This window comes from Sciurus carolinensis, chromosome 1 (assembly GCF_902686445.1).
Source record: "Sciurus carolinensis chromosome 1, mSciCar1.2, whole genome shotgun sequence".
NCBI lineage: Eukaryota > Metazoa > Chordata > Mammalia > Rodentia > Sciuridae > Sciurus > Sciurus carolinensis.
Window position 1 is genome coordinate 94,103,550 of NC_062213.1, and position 16,565 is coordinate 94,120,114.

Genomic DNA, 16,565 nt, shown 5'->3' on the forward strand with positions numbered 1-16,565 from the left:
GGAGGGCTGCCTACTACCTCATGAAGTCCCATATCTGCCCAAGCTGCCCTCTGCTCTGAAGAAGTCACCCCCTCCAAGCTGTTATCAGAGAGATGGGTGGAGAAACTGTTCAAATATCCTGCTGCCCGGTATCCACAACAAGCCAGACTGTGGTGTGTGTATGCTGAGTTGCTTGGTCACCCCTGTTCCTGTTGGATGAAGCTAGAGCTTTCCTCAGCTGTGGCTGCCCTTGTAATTGCTCCTCCCTGCACTTTCACTAAAAAAAAAAAAGATATTTCCTCCTCCACTTCTATAACCTGCCTCTTAAAGGGACCCACAAGCAGTTTTGAAGTCAATTTTTTTGTTTGTGTGTTTGCTGGGGAACACAGGGGTGCTCTACTCCTGCGCTACATCCCCAGCCCTTGTTACTTTTTCTTTTGAGACAGGATCTTGCTAAGTTGCCTAGACTGATCTTGAACTTGGGATTCCCCTGCCTAGGCCTCCTGAGTAGCTGGGATTACAGGTGTGTGCCCAGTTCTACTCCTGAGATATGTTCCTTCTCCCTTCCCCAGCTTCTCCCCGTCCCTTTTGGAGGGAGGGTGAAAGTTCCCTGGGATGTCAGGTTCCCACATCCTTTCCCCTTTTGATGACCCCAGCTTGGTTTCCTGCACCTGTTTCCATGGGAGTTTCCGGTGGCTGCCCTTTTTCAGGGAATGCTGAGGACAGGGCATTGAAGGGGTTAAAGTCCTGGGTACAGCACTGTCTAGGGTGTTTGAAGTAGGGCGGGGAAGGGAAGGGCTAGAGTAGTTGAAGAGGCAGCTGGTCTGGACTGGAATGAGTCCCCCCTGTCTCCTATGCAAACTTCTGGACCATGAGCAGTTCCCTTAGCAGGAACAAGACAGAGGCGCCCCCATGAAGGCCCTGGACTGGATGCTTGAAAGGGCTACCTGAAGCAGAACTTTTTCCCATACTGAAGTCACCAACTGAGGGCAGGAACAGGTGCTCCATCTTTGGGATATCTCTCAGTTCTGGTGAGTTTCCTTCTTCCCTTTCTTGTGTCCTTATGTGATGAATGGGTATTCTCCCAGAAGTAGAGATGTTCAGGAATTCCTTAGTATCCCAGGAAGTAGCAGAACAATCCATACCTTCCCCAACCAATCTCCTGCACTCAGCTCTCATTTTAATTAGGGGGTATGTTGTGTGTGTGTGTGTGTGTGTGTGTGTGTGTGTGTGTGTGCATGCACATGTATAGAAGTATGCAAATAGGGGAAAAAATCCCAATAATGGTCGATGGTTAATTAATACATCATTTGTGAGCAGCAAATGATGCTAAATCCTTTATATACATTCTTTTTTAATCTTTATAATCCTATGGGGTTGACTTACCCAATCCCTATATTAAATAAAAGGCTTAGAGAAGTTAAATAACTAACCCTTATCAATTAAAAGGTAAACTGTAGGACTGAGATTCAGACTCAAGTTCATCTGACATCAGTCCATTAGATTGTCTTTTGGTCTCTTTTTCTTTCTTGGGAGATGTGGACACCAAGAATGACTCTTGAACCTTAAAACCTTGAGATTCTAATTCACCCAGGGTTGCCTTCCTCTTATGATATGTTCCTTTTATGGTTAATTATGAGATTTAAAGGGCCACCAACTCATACCTGAGAGCCAGGGGCTTCCAGATTCCAAATTATCTCATCCATATGAGGGGTTCCCTATTCCACTGACTTTCTTCAGCTGTTTCCTGGGATCTAACAGGTTAATTCCCTGGGTCAGACTGGCCAAGTCTTCTCAGGTGTGTCCCTCTGAATCTCAGACCCTCGTGTGCCCCACCCTTCTGGCACAGCCTTCAGAGAAACTGGCAGGAGGTAGAGGACAACTGGCTGGTCTTACCCCTTTTCTTCCCTGTCCCCCACATATCTTGGGCTAGTCTGTGTCTTGAGGTCCTGGTAGAATAAGCATACAGCCACAGGACCAGGAGAAAGAAAGAGGGCAGTATCCCTAAATTCAGTTTGCAAAGCAATTAAAAACAAAAAACCAACCTGGCATAGTGGCACACAGCTGTAATCCTAGCTACTTGGGAGGCTGAGGTAGGAGGATCACAAGTTCAAAGCCAACTTGGGCAATTTAGTGAGACCTTGTCTCAAAATAAAAAAAAAAGAAAAAGGGCTGGGGATATAACTTTGTAGTAGAGCATGCTTGAAGACCCTGGGTTCAATTCCCAGCAAGGCAAAAAGAAAAAAATAATAATAATAATAACAAGCGGCTGCTCTTGTAAGCTCAAAGCAGTAAAATCCTGACTCATGCTCCTAGTATATTATAGGTGGTTTAAGTGCTTGAGATGCCTGTTTGCTGACACAGTAGAAGAGCTGTAGTTAGATTAGGCTTGACTGTCTTTCCAATATGAACTTATAGAATTGAATAATAATAATAAAGTCCACACTCTGCCCTATGGCCCTAGATGTAGGAGGGTACTTATCAAGAGTCAACGCGGAAGCTGATCTGGGTAGAAAGCCCTTGCCCATACTACCTCCTACCCGACCTTTGTATTTGTGTGTAGATCTTCCTGGGTCCTCTTCTCAGCACCTGACACTTAGTTTATGCTACAGTAATGTTTGATGAATGAATGAATTCTCTATATCTTTTGGGGACTCTTTCCTTTTGGGGACTGTACAGCTCTCTGACAGTTGATAGGAAAGTCAGAGAAAGAGCATTTCCAGGACACCACTGCTCGGTCACAGAAGGCTGATGGGTGAAGACACTGGGGTGCTCCTGCCATGGATGGGGTGTCCAGGGTGCCAGAGAAGGAAGGGACGGCTGACACTGGGGACTTCTTCGCCTACGGCTAAAAGAAGCTTTGCTCAACTCTCTTTGTGGGGTGCTGTGGGATTAATGGTTTTCTATGGGAAAAGAAAGTTTAGGTTAAATTTTGAACCATCAAAGGGTTTTCTATGACCCTGTGCTCCCAGGGCCAGGAGATATGGAGGAAAAGCCAGTAGACAATGTCATCTGGCCTCTCCCTTCCTTCCCAGTCTTTTTTATCTGGTTCTTTAGGTCTGCTCCATTATTGCCCTCTGAGGAGATTTAGGACCCTAGAGTCTCACAGTGAAAGCCTCTCAGGCTTCCAGAGTGCCAGCCAGCATTGACATCAGCCCACCAGACCCCACTGTTTGGTTGCTATTGGCAGGTCTTACCCCAGTGTTTACTGGCAGCAAACAAAACCAGAACCTGCCCGCCCCATCACCTCATTCACATTTCTCAGATAACAGAGGGAACAGAAAGGACAAATTTAACTTCTTTGGTACCCCCATCTAATTTATTTTGGAAGCCTGCTGCTGCCTTTCTTTGGTTGGGGTCAGGGAGGTGGCTTGGGAGGTGAATGACAATATAGCTGGATTTCTTTCCAAGCTAGCTACTTGCTCTCTTTGGGAGGGTTTTTGTTGTTGTTGTTGCTTGTTTTTTTTTTTTTTTTTTTTTTTTTGTTGTTGTTGTTGTTGTTTTGTGGTGCTGGGGATTGAACTCAGGGCCTTGTGCATGTGAGGCAAGCACTCTACCAACTGAGCTATATCCCCAGCCTGGGAGCTTATTTTTTGGTGTCAGCAAAGAACTCAGGCCTAGTAGTGTGATGGATCCACTTTGAAAGCTCATCTTCACCTCCAGTCAGCAGTGTGAATTAAGCTAGCAACTTAAGCTTAGGGGATTCCCTGTAATATAGGAAGAATAATGTCTATTTCAAGAAATGGTTGTGATGACCACACGGGCTGAATGTGAGCACTCATGGGTTAAATCTCTTCCCCTGTGGGCTCCAGAGGATAGTTAGGAAATGGGTATGTTGAGATCATCATGTCCCCTCCTCACCTAAATTTTTTGCAGAATGACTAGTTGGTATGCAGTGAAACTTAATGTCCCTCTTTGTTTTCTTTTGTCCTTCTTGGGATTTTGAAACCCAGTTGCTCTAGGTCAAGAGTCTGCAAACTTTCTGTAAAGACCCTGAAAAAAAATATTTTAGGCTTTGTGGGCCATATGGTCTCTGTCACAACTATCTTAATGCAAAAATAGCCATAGACAATACATAAAAGAACAAGCATGGTTGTTTTTGGGGAAAAAACTTTATTTATGGGTACTGGAATTTGAATTTCATATCATTTGTATGTGTCTCAAAGCATTCTTTTTAAAATATTTTTTTAGTTGTCAATGTACCTTTATTTTACTTATTTATATGTGGTGCTGAGAATTGAACCCAGTGCCTCACACCTGCTAGGCAAGCACTCCACCACAGAGCTACAACCCCAGCCCCTCAAAGTATTCTTTTTTATTGTTTTTCTCAACTCTTTGAAAAAGAGTGGTGGTGTATGCCTGTAGTCCCAGCAACTTGGGAGTCAGAGGCAAGATTACAAATCAAGGCAAACTTGGGCAACCTAGCAAGACCCTGTCTGGAAAAAAAGAAAAAAAAAAGGCAAGGAGGCTGGGGATGTAGCTCAGTGGTAGAGCACCCATGGGTTCGTCCCCAGTACAGGAAGGAAAAAAAAAAAGATTGAAAGATTTCAGGACAGGTCTGGCTCACAGGCTATAGTTTGCCCACTCCTGCTCTCAGTTATCTGAGGCTCATCAGGGTCTCAAAGGACAGAAAAGCTACTGCTTATTGTTCTTCTTGCCGTGGTTTCTGCTATGGTTACATGCACAATTATCCATCAGGTGTTGTTTATAACTAGTCCCGACTGCAGTTGTGTTAGTGTCTGCTTGTGGGTTGCTAATTCTCTCCCCACCCCTCTCTCAAGATAAAACAGTGAATCACTATCATATGTATGCTGCCTATTTCTTCTCTGTCTTAGGTCATCCTCTCCAGCTCCCTATTTCAACATGCCTCGCCTTCTCTCTGTCTCTAAATAACAACAATAATAGTAGTATTTATTGTTAATAGCATAATATTAATTGCATTGCACAAATTATTATCTTATCTATCAACAACCTTACAAGGTAGATATTATTATTCTCTTTTTATAGATGATTCTGAGGCTCAGAAAGCTAAACAAGTGGGGCACAGTGGTTCATGTCTATAATCCCAGCGACTCGGAAGGCTGAGGCAGGAGGATCTCAAGTTCAAAGTCAGTATCAGCAACTTAGTGAAGCCCTAAGCAACTTAGCAAGATCCTGTCTTTAAATAAAATATAAAAAGGGCTGGGGGTGCTGGGGTTGTGGCTCAGTGGTGGAGCGCTTGCTAGCACATGTGAGGCACTAGTTTCAATTCTCAGTACCTTATAAAAATAAAGAGATCGTGTACATCTACAACTAAAACTATTTTTTAATTTTTTTTTTAAAAGGGCTCAGTGGTTGAGCACCCCTTGGTTTAATTCCCAGTACAAAAAAAAAAAATCTAAGAAAGTTCCCAAGGTCATATGGCAGCAGAACTTGCAAAACTGAGAAGATTTTTTTATTTTTTTCTTTTTCTTGGTACTGGGGATTGAACCCAGTGGTGCTCTACCGCTGGGCCACATCCCCAGCATTATTTTATTTTATTTTATTTTATTTTATTTTTATGGTACTGGGGATCGAACTCAGGGCCTTGTACTTGCGAGGCAAGCACTCTACCAGCTGAGCTATCTCCCCAGCCCCCCAGCATTATTTTAAATTTCGAAACAGGGTCTCCCTAAGTTGCTGGGGTTGGCCTCAAATTTTCGATCTTCCTCTTTTAGTCTCCCAGGTTACTGGGATTACAGGCATTTACCACCTCACCTGGCAAACTAAACTTTAAAGCCATTATTACACCCTAAAGAAATTATGCTCTTGGAGTTTTGAAACAAGATATGTTTCTATTACAATATTATAAATTTTCATCCTATTACCCAGCAGAGTGTGTAATAAGTCATTGATGACTAGTACAATCAGTGAAGATTATACACTCACAGGAGGGGACCGGAGATACTGATGGTCGGTGATGGTAGGGGGACAGGAAAATAAGTGAAATGACTCCTCAGAGCCCCTTGCTGTGCCCCCACTGCGCCCCATCTCAAACATCTGATCCCAGAACTATTTCAGAATCTCCTATCTCTACTCAGTGGAAACAGTGATGTGACATGATGTGATTTCATATAGGAGCTAAAAAAAAGCCATTGTAAGAGACAGTCCTGGCGGCTCCCTTGCACCATTTCCTGAGCTCAGGAAGCGTGGGAAAGTGGGAGGAGACTGGGAGAGAGCTAATGGAAGGAGAAGCAGGGAAAACACCCAATGATGGATGGGAACCTCGGTTTGAATTTCAGAAAACAGAGGAGGAAAATTTCTGGGAGGTAGTGAAGGAAAACTTACCAAGCCTCATCTCTTTGAAGAAAAGAACAAACATTATTGGCATTGTAGCCTAGGAGGAGGTGAAGGTTAGAAAGCAGGAAAACTATTGAGAAATGAAATGATGTGAAAGAAAAGCTGTCAAATAGATTTATTTTCACAGAGGTAGAGATCATGAATGAAATGCTGGGAAAAGGATGGATCTTTGAGAAGGGGTTGGATTCCAGTTGGTATGATCTGGAAGAAGAGTGAAGTACACAAAGATCTCAACACTAGTAGCGGGGGTGTAACTCAGTGGTAGAGCTCTTTCTTAGTATGCCCTAGACCCTGGGTTTGATCTTCGGCATGTGGGGGCGTAGGAAAAAAGATCAGCAGAGTCTGTCATTTGGGCCTGGATTACAGGGTACTGTTTGTTCACCATTCTTCCTCCAGCAATGCATCTTCCAGACTGAAGGAAAAGAAAGGGCTTCAGTTCACAACCTTTTCTTTTTTTTCTTTTCTTTTTTGGGACCAGGGATTGAACCCAGGAGTGGTTAACCACTGAGCCACATCCCCAGCCCTTTCTATTTTTTATTTAGAGACAGGGTCTCACTAAATTGCTTAGGGCCTCCCTAAATTACTGAGGCTGGCTTTGAACTTGAGATCCTCCTGCCTCAGCCTCCCAAGCTGCTGGGATTACAGGTGTGTGCCACCACACACAGCTAATTTACTACATTTCATTCATCTTGCCAAAGTCAATCCTTTGAGCAGAGATAGGAAGTAGAAGTTAAGTGCTGCAGCTCAAGTCAACTTTCTGCTTCGGGAAAGTCACTGAATATCGGAGTACCCAAGATCCTTCAGTTCCTTTCCATTTCTGTCTTCTTTCTGTCTTCTTTCTAGCCTCTGTCCCTCTTTTCCTAGTGAACATTTCCCATTTTTACTCTTCTCCTCACCCCAGCTTCTCACAGTGCTTCTTGTCTCAGAAGCTGCTGTTTATTGGGGACCATGTCCTGGTCTTCAGGCTCCATCCTGCTCCCTGTAGATCTGGCCATCTGGATTATACCCAGTATTCCTAATGGCAAAGAGCCCAAGTACATAAACAAGAAGGGATCTCAGCTGGGGGTTGGTCGAAGGATTCCCCTCAACACTGCTCCCAGATACCAGAGCATGGTTGGACATAAGGCCTGGGTAAGTCCCCGTAGCCTCTCCTTTCTCTCCTTCAACCACACCACCTGTAGAGACTGAGCACCTGTCTCCCTTCCTTCCCTCTGGTGAATGGGCACATGGTGGCAGAGACAAGAACATTCTGCCCCGCAACCCTGAGTAGGGTGGGAATAGTGGACAGATTGCAGTGAGAATGGGGGAAGCAAATTGAAAGAATACCTTTCCCCCAATCTGGACTTTCCTGGGGTGGTTATGAAAACTTAGAGAAGACCTGGAAAGAAAGCAAGGTGCTGACTCATGACCTCTGGTCCTCCTGCACACTTCAACATCTTAGTAGCTAGGGGCGGTCCAGGAGAAAGGGTGTCTGGGAGACTACTTCTGGCAGAAGGTCCAGAGAGTCATGGCCGGGGAGGGGGACGTACAGAGTTATGCAGTATGTGGTACTCTCCTTCTGCCCCTCCACCACCTCGGTACTCTGGAGGTTGGTATTTCTTTCTGGAGTGGGACTTATTTTCAACTTAAGAGCACCTGAGTGCTCTTCCTCTGAGACACACCGAGGTGGGCCCTGGTACCGGCCAGGACTGTTGGGCGGTGAAAACAATGCTCTCTTGGGATTGGGAGAGAGGCTAGAAGATGAAGGTGATGTGGTTGATGCTTGGAGCTCTTCTCTCTGTGACATGGGGACAGATCAGAATGACTCTTACTCTTCACATGACCAGGGTCTTAGAAGGAAGGAATCATAATTCTTTCACTTATGAACCTGTTTTCCCTGTTACTTTATTGGTCAAGAAACTTCTCCCCACCCTATCTTGGCCACATTCTAAGCCTCTGCTGGTCGAGGCACATCTCAAAAACTATCTGCTTACTTGTTTCCCTTTTTGATTCTTTCAACTGGTAATATGTGCTCACTCCTTTGATAACCCAAAGCCTTCTGTGTGTGTGTGTGTGTGTGTGTGTGTGTGTGTGAGTGTGTGATGTGATTCTGGGGTTTGACCCGGGGACTCTCTACCTCTAAGTTATCTCCCCAGCACTTTTTTTTTTTTTTTTTTTTTGGTAGATGGACATAATACCTTTATTTAATTAATTTATTTATTTTATGTGGTACTGGGGATAAAACTCACATATGCTAGGCAAGTGCTCCACCACTGAGCTACAACCCCAGGCCCTCCCCAGTCCTTTAGGCATTTTATTTTAGGATAGGATCTCTCTAAGTTACTGAATATGACCAGAAACTTGTGATTCTCCTGCCTCAGCCTTCCAAGACACTGTTATAGGTATGCACCACGACACCTAGTTTTTTATGTACTAGAAAGAACATTGACCTGTAAACCCAGTGATCTGGGAGGTTGAGAGGAAGATTGTAAGTTCAAGGCCAGCCTAAGCAATTTAGCAAGGCCCTAAGAAACTTAGTGAGATCCTGTCTCAAAATAAAAAATAAAAAGGGTTGGGGATGTAGCTCAGTGGTAAAGCACCCCTGGGTTCTAGTACCAAAAAGAAAGAAAGAAAGAACATGAACCAGGCCTGGTGGCATGCACCTGTAATCCTAGCAACTTGAGAGGCTGAGGCAGGAGGTTCACAAGTTCAAAGTCAATCTGGACAACTTAGAGAGACCTTGTCTCAAAATTTAAAAATATAAAGAGTTGGGAGTATATCTCAATAGTAGAGCACACCTGAGCTCAATGCCGGTACTAAAAACAAAAACAAAAACAAAAACAAAAACCACACACACACACACACACACACACACACACACACACACTGGACTGGGAGCCAGAAAACCCAGAAACTTGACTTGGTAGGTGGCTTGACTCTGAGCCGACCATTCTCCAATTTTGTGACTCAGTAAAGCGAGGGTGACTCGGTTGCCCTGAAGTCTGGCTGACTGTGACACCCTTCCAAAGTTCTAGAATTCTGCTCACTCTTCTCTTCTTGACTCAGACTGGCCTGTGTGTGCCGCCCATGAACAGAGCTGTCCCAGAGGTGTTCCTCGCAGGTGGAGACCCAGTGCCCCAAGGCCGCACTCGCCGTTGCCTGTCCGCAGTGGAATCCAGAGAGCAGCTAGAGGAAGAGGAGAAAGAAAATGAGGAAGAAAAGGAGGGACAAAAAAAAGAGGGGAATGATTTCCATGCTGTACCCCTCCGAAGATCAGGGGCTTTCCGTGCCCACAGCCACACCTATGACCCCTTCAAAAGACATAGTTGGGGGCCTGGCAGGGAGTTCCAGGACCCACTGAGCAGGTAAGCATGAAGTCCTCCTCCCTGCTTTCTTCATACCCTGGATCTTGAAGAAAGTGGTTGAAAAGAAATATTCTGATGTCCTTACCTGCGCCCAATGATCTCCCAAGAGAGACAACTATCCCTGAAGAATGACAGTAGTTGAGGAGATGTGGGCCTCCAGTCTTCTCCCTGGATAATTGGAACCCAACTATTATGAACCTTAGGAGGATGGAGCTTTGTCTTCCAAAATGGGACTTTCCCCAGTGGCTCTAGCTCCTCCTTCCTACCTGATCTCAAGAACAGGTTGGTGTGAGAAGGTAGGTGGAGTGAGTATCAGGACACTTGGGTCTCACTTTGGGTTTCATAGAACCAAACAATATTGTCAGAGCTGAAAGGAACTCGGAAATTAAATGACCCAATCCCCTCATTTTACAGATGAGGAAACTGAGGCCCAAAGAACTTTAGGATATTTCTTTTTTTTTAATTTTTTTATTTGTTCTTTTTAGACATACATGATAGTAGAAAAAAGTGTAGTTTGACATAATACATACACGGAGTATAACTTCCCATTCTTGCGGTTGTACATGTTGTGGAGTTACACTGGTTCATATATGAACATAGGAAGGTTATGTCCAATTCATTCTACTGTCTTTCCTATTCCCGTCCCCCTCCCTTCCCTTTATTCCCCTTTATCTAATCCAATGAACTTCTATTTTTCCCTCCCCCGCCCCCACCTTATTGTGTGTTAGCATTTGCATATCAGAGAGAACGTTCAGCCTTTGGGTTTTGGGGATTGGCTTATTTCACTTAGCATGATAGTCTCCAGTTTCATTTAGGATGTTTCTTGAGAAAAGTGGGCTCAGGGTTGGGACATTGGGCTTATTCCATTTCCAGTCCTGCTGCTTCCAGGTTGAGGCAGACCCAAGATGTCTCAGACTGTCTCAGCAGTTCAGTGCTACAATGGGGGAGTTCTGCATATGTTTGGCAGACTTGGGGAGAGGGACTCAATTCTTCCCCCTCCCCTGGAAAATCCCTGACCGCTTCCCCAAAAACAGAGGAAGTCAGAAAGAGAAGGTCCTGGGGTCCACATGAAGAGTTCAGTGTGAGTGGTCATTGTGGGGGCCTGCTAGCTATGGAGGGGCACTGTCCCTCTGCTTTGGCAGTGGTCTCCGTGGACAAGTTCCCTTAGTTCTGGTGAGTGGATCACCTTCTCTAGCTCCTGGGCACAGTTGGCTGGGCTGAGTGGGCAGAGAGAACCCTGGTTCTTGTTCCTAAACTGGTATGGATGGGAATTCAGGTGACAAGCAATGCCTGAAAAGCTCATGGCATGTTCCTATGAGCAGCTGCTTGAAGGCAAAAATGCCCTGGGTACCCCATATGTGGTGCCAGCTGCATTTCAGGGTTTCACGGTGTCACCCACCTTTCATGATAAGGCATTAATATTGCATGTTGGGTGGAGAGGGAACGGAGCCCTGAGCATACTGTTTATCCCAGTAAGGGGAAAGGTTGGCATCAGAAACCAGAGGAGTGTGATTCCAGTGTGCCCTTCCCCTCCCCCTCCAACACTAACAGGCTTTCTTCTGGAGTGCAGTACTGCCTTTTGGCCAGCAGGGGCCACCCTTGCCTGCAGCTAGCGCCGTAGTTCTGCCAAAGCAGAGCCTCCAAAGGGACGCCAGTTTGGGTCTGGGCTGCACCTATGCCAACAGGAAGGGCTGGGCTGGGGGCAAGCAACAGGGCTGGGTGAGGCAGTTTTCCTCCCTGGTGCCCATCACTGGTCACTGACTACAGAGGGCAGTGGTGGCAATGTGTGTTTCAGGAGAAGACTGCAGGCATCGGAATGCCCAGGCCCCCAGGAAACCCCCTTACTACAGAGTCAAGAAGAACTGGATACCATTCTGGGATCACAGCAGCAGAGTGGCCAACCCTCCCACCTGGTATGGACTGACAGATCTCCACTGAGGCTCTTGCTTTCCGCCCCTCCCCTGTCCCTTGCCTGTCCAGTCACAACTCTGTGCTTCTTCTGTTCTGCCAGCTGCTAGATCTCTCTGTGCCCAAGCATTGCTCTGATTTTATCTGACCAAAGTGATTCTGTCATCTATACCCCTCTGTCTGCTTCCCTGGGTCTGTATACTCTGGCCCTGACTCTTAGCATCCCGCCTCTGTCTCTTTCTCTAAGACTCTCTGTTTCTCTCTTTCTGTGTCTCTGTGTTAATGTGGATATTTCGGTTCCTCTCTTCTTAAAAGGGCCCTGTTTCCCTAGCTGTTATAACCACTTCTTTCTCTGGGCCCCAAGTTCCCATCGCTAAAACTAGACTTATTATTTGTGGGATGAAACTAGGCATCTAATACCCCAAAAGATATAAAAGTTCTCTAACAAAATAGCCATGAGTACAGATTGTGAAAGGATATAAAGATTGCCTCAGGGTCAGTGTCTGAAACCAAAATCTAAGGATATACAAGAGCTTTGGAGACACCACTGGGTTTGACAGGTGAGAGTCCCTGAATACATCCCTCAGCTCATCCCTTGACTGGCCAGGGTTTCCAATCCTGGCCTTATTTTGGGGGTGCCTATGACTTGGAAGAAAGGCTAAGAAAAAGAGGCTGTGTACAACCTGTTAGAGAACTAGCAAGAACCCATCTTAACCCCTCAGCTGCTTTTCTCCACCTGAATCTGTGCATTCCCCATCCAATCTGCTGCCCCATTTCAAAGAGATATAGTAGAAAGAACAGAATTTTGAAGTCAAGTGACTCCTATATCCTTCATTTGTTTTCTTTTCTTGCTTCTCTTTTCTTTTTGAGACAAAGTCTTCTGTTACCCAGGCTAGTCTAGAACTCCTGGGTTCAAGTCATCCTCCTATCTCAGACTCCTAAGTAGCTGGAACTACAGGGGTATGCCACCATGCTTGACTAATAAAACTATCATTAATTATTGTAATTATTAAATTTTTAAAATGTGTAATTTGGTGGGAGATGTACACCTGCCACCTGTAATCCAGCAACTCTGGCAGCTGAGCAGGAGAATCTCAAGGTCTTTTTTTTTGGTACTGGGGATTGAACCCAGGGGTGCTTAACCACTGAGCCACATCCCCAGCCCTTCTTCATATTTTATTTAGAGACAGGTTCTCCCTGAGTTGCTTAGGGCCTGAGACTGACTTTGAACTTGCTGTCCTCCTGCCTCAGCCTCCCAAGACACTGGGATTATAGGCGTGCACCACTTTGCCCAGCAGGATCTCAAGTTTGAGGCCAGCTTGGGCAATTTAGCAAGACCCTGTCTCAAAAGAAAAAAATAAAAAGGGCTGGGAATGTGACTCAGTGGTAGACTGCTTGCCTAGCATACCTAAGACCTTGGGTTCAATCCCCTATGCTGCCCAAAATCAAACAAACAAACAAAAAACCAAGCTTGTTAAAGATGCCCAGCCTGGTGGAGGGGAGGGGACAAGGGAGGGGAGAGGATAGGGGGAGAATGGAGGAAGGATGGATTGTGTAGAGGGAAATGAGGGGTGGGGAGGGAGCAGGGGAAGGAAAGATAATAGAATGAGACAAACATCTTTACCCTGCTCTACACAGAGTGACTCTACTTTGTGTACAATCAGAGAAATCAAAGTTGTACCCCATTTGTGTACAGTGAATCAAAAAATAATTTAAAAACTCAATAATGTTTCTTCTTAAACAAAATACCAAAAAATAAAAAATAAAAATAAATTAAAAGAAAAAAAGATGCCCAGCCCCCCTCCCCCTTTCTCTCTTTCTCTTCCTTCCCTTTAGAACTTTCCCCCCTTTCTTCCACCTTTCTCTTCTGCCCGTTTTGTTTTCTTGCTTCTTGGTATTATGTGTTTTCTTCTTATTTTTCCCTAGTGTTTTTTCCCCCTCTCCTATTCTGCCCTCCTGCTCTGATTCCTATTCTCTCTTCATCTTTTAGCCTTTTCCTTAATATTCTTTGTCTCTGTGTTTGAGGTTGTTTTTTCTGGTGGCAAAAGACAAAGGAAAAAATACAACAGAAAATATTAGCCACTCTGACAAAGATGGGTAAAGATGTTTGTCTCATTCTATTATCTTTCCTTCCCCTGCTCCTTCCCCACCCCTCATTTCCCTCTACACAATCCATCCTTCCTCCATTCTCCCCCTATCCCCTCCCCTCCCTTGCCCCCTCCCCCCACCAGGCTGGGCATCTTTAATAAGCTTGGTTTTTTGTTTGTTTGTTTGATTTTGGGCAGTATAGGGGATTGAACCCAAGGTCTTAGGTATGCTAGGCAAGCAGTCTACCACTGAGTCACATTCCCAGCCCTTTTTATTTTTTTCTTTTGAGACAGGGTCTTGCTAAGTTGCCAAAGCCTACAGACTAAAAGCCTGCAGGTCTGGGACTGCAGACTGTTCATGTGCCAAGTCTTGCTCCAAACTTAATTTTGTTTGGTCCCTTGATTCTTAAACTTTAAAAAATTCTGACGTCTTTAAATGTGCTCTCCAGTTTGTCAGAGTGGCTAATATTTTCTGTTGTATTTTTTCCTTTGTCTTTTTAAATATTCTATTTAAAACAAATCCACAATAAATCAGTCATTTCAAGATCTAGAACATCACCAATACTTTTAACTTTGTTTATGTGATCCTCCCATCTCTTATTTCCCTGTCTCCTGATAATTCTCTTGAATTTTATCACTCATTTACCTTAATTTAAAATATATATATATATATATATATATATATATATATATATATATATTTGTTGTTGTAGATGGACACAATACCTTTATATTATTTATTTTACATGGTGCTGAGGATTGAACCCAGGACCTCACATGTGCTAGGCAAGTGCTCTACCACCAAGTCACAACCCCAACCCTATCTTAATTTTTTTTTTAAAGTTGAAAATGAATCTTTTATTTTATTTATTTATATGCAGTGCTGAGGATAGAACCCAGGGCCTCACACATGCCAGGCAAGTGTTCTATCACTGAGCCACAACTCCAGCCCTCCATCTTAATTTTTACCTTAAAATTTTTTACCTTATTGTTTTTCATGGTGCTGGGGATCAAACCCAGGATCTCACACATGCTGTCACTGAGCTTTTCTCCCAGCCCTTAACAGCCCTTAAAAATTGTTTTAACACAGAAATATGCCTTACCTACTAATATATTATATCTCATTTTTGTTTCTCAGTTTTATTTTTATTTATTTATTTATTGGTACCAGGAATTGAACCCAGGGGCACTTAACCACTGAGCCACATATCCAACCCTTTTTATTTTTTATTTGGAGACAGGATCTTGCTAAGTTGCTTAGGGCCTTGCTAAATTGCTGAAGCTGGCTTTGAACTTGTGATCCTCCTGCCTCAGCCTCCAGAGCTGTTGGGGTTACAGGAGTGTGCTACCATGTCTGACTGTTTCTGAGATTTAAAGCAATGATGTCATATTGTATAATATTTTCTATAACTTCTTGTTGTTGTTTTTTTCACTTAAAAAAACATTGAACCAAGGGGTGCTGTACTATGGAACCATATCCCCAGGGCCACCCTGCCACACTTTTGGTTTTCTGGTTTTTGCTTTTATTTTTTCCCCTTTTATTAATTTAATTTTTTATTAGAGCTTTGTAGTTATACATAGTAATTGGATTCATTCTGACAAACTCATACATGCATAGAATTCTATTTCAATTCATGATTCCCCTCCTCCACCCCTTTTTTATTTATTATTTTGAGATAGGGTCTCACTAAATTGCCCAGGCTGATCTTGAACTTGGGATCCTCCAGCCTCAACCTAGGATTATAGGCCTGTGACACTGCTCTTTTAACTTGCATATTTTTCAACACTGTTTCTAATTTTTATCCATTTGTTACAAATAGTTATAGTTTGTTCATTTTAATTCCATTCTGTTGACAGACATTTGGATAGTTTTCTTTCTTTGCTATCATGAAGAGTATTACAGTGAACACTCTCTTATCCATCTTTTCATGCACATTTGCCAGAATTCCCCCAGGGTATAAACCTTGGAGGAGTAGAATTGTGTCTTAGAGTGTGCAGATATTCACTTTTATAAGATAATGGGAAATTGTTTTCCACTTCCATCAGCACAATGTAAGAGTGCCCTACAATCCACACCTTTCTCAACATTGTGTGTCCTCAGTCCTGAGTCCTGTCTTTCTTTCTTTTTCCAGTTTTTTTTTTTTTTTTTTTTTTTTTGGTACGAGGGTGTTGACCCAGGGGTGCTTAACCACTGAGCCCCATCCCCAGCCCTTTTTATTTTTATTTTGAGACAGGGTCTCACTAAGTTGCTTAAGGCCTTGCTAAATTGCTGAGGTTGGCCTTAAACTTGCAATCATCCTGTCTTAGCTTCCAGAGCTGCTGGGATTACAGGTGTGTGCCACCATGCCCAGCAATTTATCAGTTTTTTAATGGTTAGTGCGTTTTGGTCATGTTTCAGAGATCTTGTCTACCCCAAGAATGTGATGACTTTCTCCAATATTTTCTTCTAGGATTACTGTTTTAGTTTTTCACATAGTGTTTGATTTATCTCAGTTTTTGTGTTTGATGTAGGTTCAGATTTTTTTTCCCATATAAATACCCATTTGTTTCATTATCATTTCTTTTAAAAATCCTACTTTCCCCAGCAAATGGCTGTGGTGCCTTTGTTGAAAATCAAACAACTGTATTGATGTGAGTCTTTCTGGACCTTCTTTTCTATTCCACTGAGCTATTTGCTTCTCTTTATACTAACACCACATTGTCTTAATTAATATAGCTTTAACTGAAGTCTTTAAACTCAAACAATATAAGTCCTCCAACTTTATTATTCTTTTTAGGATTATCTTGGATCATCTAGGTCTTTTGCATTCTAGGTAACTTTTAGAGTCAGTTTATAAATTTTTTTGAAAAAACAAAAATACCTGCTGAATTTTGATTGAGGCTGCATTGAATTTAAAGATTGATTTAAGGGTTGGGGATATGGCTCAGT

The 16,565-nt window shown here is 43.6% G+C and overlaps 1 protein-coding gene across 6 annotated transcripts in view; it reads left to right on the forward strand.

Annotated features, from left to right (window-relative positions):
* Positions 1-806: 806 nt before the first annotated feature.
* The window catches only part of Arhgef2 (Rho/Rac guanine nucleotide exchange factor 2), a 53,933-nt gene continuing 38,174 nt past the window's right edge, over positions 807-16,565 (forward strand). For 3 of the 6 annotated variants that reach the window (XM_047535212.1, XM_047535356.1, XM_047535308.1), the window contains exons 1-3: positions 808-1,010; positions 9,343-9,641; positions 11,416-11,554. In XM_047535212.1, the coding sequence (XP_047391168.1) occupies positions 9,364-9,641; positions 11,416-11,554 (417 nt within the window). In that variant the 5' untranslated portion in view covers positions 808-1,010; positions 9,343-9,363. Of the gene's footprint in view, positions 1,011-9,342; positions 9,642-11,415; positions 11,555-16,565 lie in introns of all 6 variants that reach the window. The other 3 variants (XM_047535250.1, XM_047535435.1, XM_047535271.1) reach the window with 2 other exon arrangements.